Here is a 7,075-nt window from a genome sequence, read left to right on the forward strand (position 1 = left end):
AGAAAAAGCATGCTTTCATCACCAAAGGTCAGGTATGTTTTTGTATTATTTTTTTTTGGGTGATGTGTTTGTGCTAAATATACTTCTTGTATATGGCTAGAAAGTACAAATGTTTTACAATTTTTCAATTGAGAATAGGTTATATTAACTGTGGAAAACATTTTGAAATAATTTATCTTGATGTCATCCTTTTATATCAGAAAAAACTGGCATTTGAACAGGGGTGTGTAGATTTTTTTTTTTTTGTATCCACTGTATGACTAACAAGAAAAAAAAAAAAAAAAAAAAAAAAGACTTCAAAAATAATGTACATACAGGCAGTTGGCTTGGTTCCGGACACTAGCGCCGTCTGTCTTGTCAATAGTAAACACATCGCGTGTGGTGTATGGGAATGTGGGCCATCTCTCGGTGGTGCTGCTTGGCGTACGGCCACAGGTAGAAGTCAATGAGCACCGAGTTGACACCACTGCTGTCGCCGCCCCGTTCCCGCGCCAGCTCGTCCAAGCAGGCCTTGATGCGCTCCACTGCCCAAACGGAACACGCCCGGATCTCCACCTCCCTGCGGTCTCCTGAATGCAACAGCTGGCCTGAAAGCAGAAATTTGGATGTCAGCGGACAGTGCAGGTCAACCTAACGTTGCGGCACGTACCACTCTTGAGCGTGCGCATCAGAGCGTCCGAATATCGTAGCGCGCCCAGGTAGACGAGGGCCTGTGGGACCCGGTAGTCGGCGAACATGGTGAGCCAGTCTATGTTGACGACGTCCGCGTCGCCTCTGGCCGCCGCGACGGCCCAGAAATCTGCCACCAGGATCTGAGCCCTCTTGTACAACGAGATTCTCTTCCCCTTAAATGAAGCAGAAATGACACTCTCATGATGGCATACTCTTTTTTGGGGGGTTTTAGTGTGTGTGTGTTTTTTTAATGGCAGGGATGGGCAGCTTAAACGCCGGCATGGGCCACAATTTTTCATCTGTGCTACATGGACGGACCACATAGGATCACACACTTCCTAACCATATGTATGACAAAAATGCTGTTTTTGATATGTACAAGATAAGTGCAATTAATATATTTTTTTCATAATACGATTCTGAAGCATACATTATAAATATTCACTAGGATTTCATTTTAAAGACAAAGACAGAAAAAACTTGACGCACGTGCAACTAAGCCATGTCTGCCATCTAGTGGTGAAGGGTGATATTAAAAGTTAAAACTATGCAGCCAATGCATATTTGCAGTTCGGCACCCATAAACTCATATTTGCAGATTTTATTTTATTTTTTTCCAGTTTAATCAAGGATGTATTTCCCTATTTAACTTCAATAACCCCACCCCCCCTTTTTTTTTTTTTTTTTTTTTTTTTTTTTTAATGTAAAAACCATATATTGCTTGTCTATCAGCGTTTTCTAAATATTTTTTGGTGGATTATATTTTTTTAAAAATGTATTCACCCCAAACCACTTTCTTATCATGTGTAGAATGTTAAGGGAACAATGAATTTAATCCATTTTAGAATACCACTGTCAATCCTATAGCTATGCTTACATAATACATGATCATCATGATGATGATAAAGTAAAAATAAATAAATAAATAAATAAAAAATACTAGTCCAGATACTTTGGCAGAAAGAAAGAAAGAAAGAAAGAAAGAAAGAAAGAAAGAAAGAAAGAAAGAAAGAAAGAAAGAAAGAAAGCTCTAACAAAGCAAAATGTGGCCAGCAGATGGCGTGCTCAAATCACAGTTTCTTCACTTGAGCATGCTGACTGATCAGCTCATCACAGCCATCCATCCATGTATTTTCTACAGCACTGCCCTCACATGAATTGGAGCTTATTCTAGATGACTTTGGCCAAGGCCAAGGTACACCCTGGACTGGTCGCCAGTCACACGAGGCACATACAAACCAAAGATTCTCAAACTTTGGTAGAGTTCAACATTCAAGTTATTGTAAATTTAATCTTTAAAAAAAAAACGTTTTGAATGTATTCGGAGAAAGATGGCGTAAACAGAGGACATCCATGTGAGCATTGGAGAAAACCTCAGAAATCTGATACAGACGTGCTAATCAGTAGTCAATGCGGGTCTACCACTGTAAAACATTCACACCTGGTAAACAGCTTCATCTCGGTAGGAGGGAATCTTCTGCACGATGAGCTCCACCATCTTGCGGGCGTCATTCTCGGCCTGGCTGATGAAACTCTGGAAGCTTCCGCCATGTTGCAACAGCACACGGCCGCCTTCAGTCAGCACCTTGCAAGACAGACCCGGCATGTAAATGAGCTCGGGTGCGCTTGTTATGCCAACCTGTTCATCCGATTGCAACATTAGCCTCATTTAAATGTAGCTTACGTCTGTAAAAGTGGCAGAGATAACTTTGCCAAACCAAACCGAGACTATGGGGCTGGTAATACGTCAAAGTGTATTGGTGATGCCGTGCCATCGTTGTAACTGAGTTCAAAATAGGAAACGCTAATGCACATCCCTACAATGAGCATTTAAGTAAGAGAGCAGCATTAGAACTAGGGAAAACATGACCTTCTTAAAAAGGACATCGAAAGGCGACATCAACGACTAATAAACAATTGTGTCGCAAGATGATCAAAGCACTTACCAATCAGATTGCGCTGATCTCATCACTCACGCTACTGTAATGCTATGATACGCTATGATGTAGCAACATGTACACGAGTCATTTCCTACGATGTCGTTACGGCTCGGCGACATCATCAGAGTCAGTGTATGTCGTCACTTATTGTGAAACTTAAAAGTAGACGGATTTTTTGCTAGCTTGTTTTTTTTTTATTTTATTTTTTTTTATTGCTGACTTATTTTTACACTTGCGGCTCAACTTTTTGCTACAGCCTAGCCACAATTCAAGAAAAATATGATTTATTGTTTATGTCTCAATGTTATTTTATTTTTACATTTAAGAATGATAAAGGTGTACTTGCCTGTATTATTGATGACTTCAACATGGAACTGACTATACCATTACTTCCAATTAGACTTTTTTTTTTTTTTTTTTATCTTACCAGTCACAGGTCCAAACAATTAGCTAGCATCTTGATAAAAGATTGTGTTCAACTTTAAGAGTTCCACTGCATCGTGTTTTTGCTTCAAGTTCTCAGCCAATGCTGACGTTAACATTTAGAGTGACAGTCAAGAACATTTTAAATACAGTTAACATGATGAAGATGATCATTCTAGAACCTGATGGCGCTCCTGAAGCATGGGCATGGGCGTTTTGTTGTCAGACCGAAGGATATGCGCCAGCTCCTCCACGGACATCTGGGAGAAGAATTTGGGGTCGGTAATGGGAACCCCTGAGAAGGAAAGAGAAGCAAAGGGTAGAGTTAAAAATAAAAATAATAATAATAATAATAATGATAATAATAATAATAATAATAATAATAATAATAATAATAATAATACCCATCAAGTAGGAATTGTTTTGTTTGTTCATGTTCATGATGTGTATACATCATGAAAGGAGGTAATGATGTGGTTTGATTTTGGACAAATATGCAATTTTAAAAGGTATCCAAGTGACACTATACATTATATACTAATTATATTGTGTTTATCTACTAACTTCTATATAAAACACGCAACTATATTTAATGCTCTAAAAATGTCGTATAGTAAGATAACAGACCACTGCTTACATTAGTTTCATGAGGAACGAATACTACAGTACACAGCTGATAGCCATAAAAATAGTTTCTTGACAACCGTAACCTATTAAAATGATTTAACAGTCATTAACAGCCTGACTACTACTGTAAAATAATGAGCTGGCCCGCCCCATTGTTCCTAAGGTAGTCCAAAGTTGAATTCACGGTCAAGAAAATGCTAGTAACATGGAGTTGTCTGTAAGCAAATGGCGCACTCTAGCGCCCAAAGTGTTTAATTATGTTATTAACTCATTCACTGTCATTGACGGAAAAAGACGTCAAAAGATGCAATTTTTTTGCTGGTCTGGCAATGAATGTGTTAATAAGAAGGTGTGCACGATATTTGAAAAGCCAATAACGACAAAATGCTTTGCCCCTATGCCATTCAAACCAAGGGGGATGTTTCTGTATGTTTTCTATATAAGCAAATGCATTTCATTGCATTGGAGCTCTACTCTGTGTCAAAACGGAGGATCTCACGTCTGTGTCTTTGTCAATAAAACAAACCATTGTGTACAGCCTGAATCTTGGTCAGGACTTTTCATTTTAATTTGATTCTGAGTAGCCTACTAAGTTTTTTGTAACCTGAATGCCCCGGGAATGGACCAGTGGAAATTCACTTTGCAGAAATCTTGCCCCGGGCATGGACGACTGGAACAGACCACCACTTTTTTTTATACGATCACGGCTGGAGAGGACAAAGGGTCCTCTATTCTTTTACACAGCGTCAGCCTTCGGAAACACCAGCTGGCGATCATGTCCCCATATTCGGGACATGTCTACCTGCACTGAGTGCTGATGCTACAACAGTAGCTCAAATAACATCATTTCATGTGAGTAACGTTCCATATGAGATGTCATTTATAAATATCCGAAGCCTAATTGCAAATAATGCACACGACATTACGAGCAATTCCCCAAGCGGTCCAAGTTCAAATAAAGGTCACGTTCACAATAATTGGAAGTGGCAGATGCACAGCATTTGGACTAAAACAAGTGTTTTTACATTTATATCGTGAGGTCAGGTTTGTTGATGAACTCATTACATTGGTTGATTAAAATTTGTCACATTTTTCTTTTAGTAGCTTCTGTAACTGGTTCAAATGCAAATACACCATCTCACCTTCCTCCATGGCTCTAGTGATGGCGGCACACAAGGTCATGTAGCCCGTGTGCGTGGTCCCTCGGAAGGTCACCTCACACTGCTGCGTCTCCTCATCGGGCCAGAAAGAGAAGTTCATGGTGTCGACCACGAATAACCAGTTATAGGCCTGCAGAGTTGGAAGGATAAGTCAAATTACAAGGGCTGAAGAGGCAAGTTTCTTTCAGCAACGTGCGCTCTGACGAGTGAGGCAGCAACAGGGAGATGAACAGTGTACATTTTTATTGTAGGTGTAGGGGAACAAAGACAGTTTCATAACAAACAAAAAAAAAGATCGGGCATTGGGCACGTTTTGTTTGTCGGTGTGGCAAGTGTTTTTTCTTTTTTTAAGGCATTTGTTGGGCTGCCACACAAATTCACAAAATCTCCTGATGCAACATCATATATTGCCCTTAAGGCACAATAGGAACCAATATATAACTCAATACAAAGGAAAATCTACAATAATGGGAGTGCACCATTTTTAATTGACTTCTTTCTGACACAAATAGTAAAAAAACAAAAAACAAACAACAAACATGGAGTGCCCTATTTCCCCGATGGCCATTAATGTTTGCATTCTGGGGGCAGGGGCAGTACTTTCAAGTGCCACTCAATCGGGAAAGAAGTGCAATTCTCCACCAAAAATTGGAAAACTGCAGTGCCCAATTATAATAATTATTATTTTTTTCGCTTGTTAGCTAGCATTCTACTTCCAGGTTAATGGAGACTGGCGTAACGTGCTTTGAAATTTCATTCTGAGAAACGTTTCCATTGTGACTTGAAATGCAAAAAGAGAAAATTATTTTCCCCGGAAAAGAAATGAAAAAAAAAAAAAAAAAAAAAAAGTAACATGCCCTATTTTGTTTGTTCTGTCTGTTGGCCTAGCACACTTGTAACTATTTCATGGCGAATGACATTAGAAATTGACAAGACTCCATTTGCCATCTGGGTCAGTGTGACTCAATTGGTAAAAAGAAAAATACATTTCCAAAATGAAAAAAAATGTGGCATCATGCCCTTTTTTGTTTGTGTGCTTTGTAGCTAGCAGGCTACATCCAGGTTGATGGAGAATGACACACGATGCTTGGAAAAGACTACTATTTGCATTCTGACGTTTACCTTTGTAATTGTGACTCAAAACGTTTGCAGTCCACAACTGTGCATTTTGAATTTGAGTTTCAAGGCCCAATGTTTGTGACACCATTTGTATTGCATGTAATCTATCTATGATGTTGACTCCCCTGGTCAGAAGTGGGTGCAGGGGCCAGGGGGTTGGCCTTCTTCCAGCCACTGGCGCTCAGCTCATCACTGCCCCGCAGAGCGTAGAGCATCTGTGCCACTTTCCGCACGCCTTCTTCCTCCACAGACACATCCTGACTCTGCTCTGCTACAAACTGGCCGGACTCTCTGGGTAACAGGGGAGGCTCCATGGAGCCTGAGGAACAGGTTATGCAAACAATGTTTGACTTTATCGTGTCAGAAAGAGTAAAAACTGACCTACAGGTGTCATTCGCGTTAAAAGCAGCCCGAAGGTGTTTGCTAACATGTTAATTTCATTGTCTACATCTTTCTCAGGATTTTTCACATAAATAAAATTTAGGACTATAAATAAAGATGACTTGACTACGTATAACTATCATTTATTGGAAAGCAGGGTTAAATCACGTGACAGCGTTTCCAAATGGAAATGTTGTACTTTGAGATTTAATCACAACAATGCAAACATACTTATTCACGTTGTGTTACGGTAGCATAGCTGATTTATTTGTCATCTAATACAACTTACCAACCAAATAAGGACTGTTGACTGTCGCCGATTCGTTCCACTTTCGTTTCCTGTATCAAAAGATTTCGGCCAATCAAGCCTCCGTTATCCACTCTCGGCCAATCACGGAGCAGTCAGCAGACGCAAACGGAAATAGCGCCGTTCCTGTTTTTTTGTTATGTTTTTTTTTGCCGTTTTTGTTACTGATTGACAACTGGGTACAAATAAACGTTATGTACCATTGGACACATAAAAAAAAAGAAAAGAAAAAAAACTGATATATATAGCGACATGAGCACTGACAATATACGTACAGTAGGCTACTATATTAAACATATGCGGAATGAGCTACTTGCTGTCAGAACGCACCATTCAAACCTGTGGCACCGAGAGCAGTTTGCTCACTACAAAAAAAAATACAAAAAATAGTGGACCTCTGCAGATGTCTCAAACAAAACCATTAGACTGAGTGACTCTCTTAAAAG

General features: G+C 39.6%; 1 protein-coding gene across 1 annotated transcript; it reads right to left on the reverse strand.

Annotated features, from left to right (window-relative positions):
• Positions 1-28: 28 nt before the first annotated feature.
• qng1 (Q-nucleotide N-glycosylase 1) lies at positions 29-6,701 on the reverse strand. Its single transcript, XM_077522165.1, has 7 exons — positions 6,612-6,701; positions 6,066-6,260; positions 4,805-4,951; positions 3,218-3,330; positions 2,114-2,257; positions 650-845; positions 29-587 (listed from the first exon to the last, which is right to left on the reverse strand). Exons 2-7 carry the CDS (start codon positions 6,253-6,255, stop codon positions 358-360), a joined length of 1,020 nt encoding a protein of 339 aa, XP_077378291.1. The 5' UTR covers positions 6,256-6,260; positions 6,612-6,701; the 3' UTR covers positions 29-357.
• Between the last annotated feature and the right edge of the window lie 374 nt (positions 6,702-7,075).

This window comes from Festucalex cinctus, chromosome 5 (genome assembly GCF_051991245.1).
Source record: "Festucalex cinctus isolate MCC-2025b chromosome 5, RoL_Fcin_1.0, whole genome shotgun sequence".
In the NCBI taxonomy this organism is placed as follows: domain Eukaryota; kingdom Metazoa; phylum Chordata; class Actinopteri; order Syngnathiformes; family Syngnathidae; genus Festucalex; species Festucalex cinctus.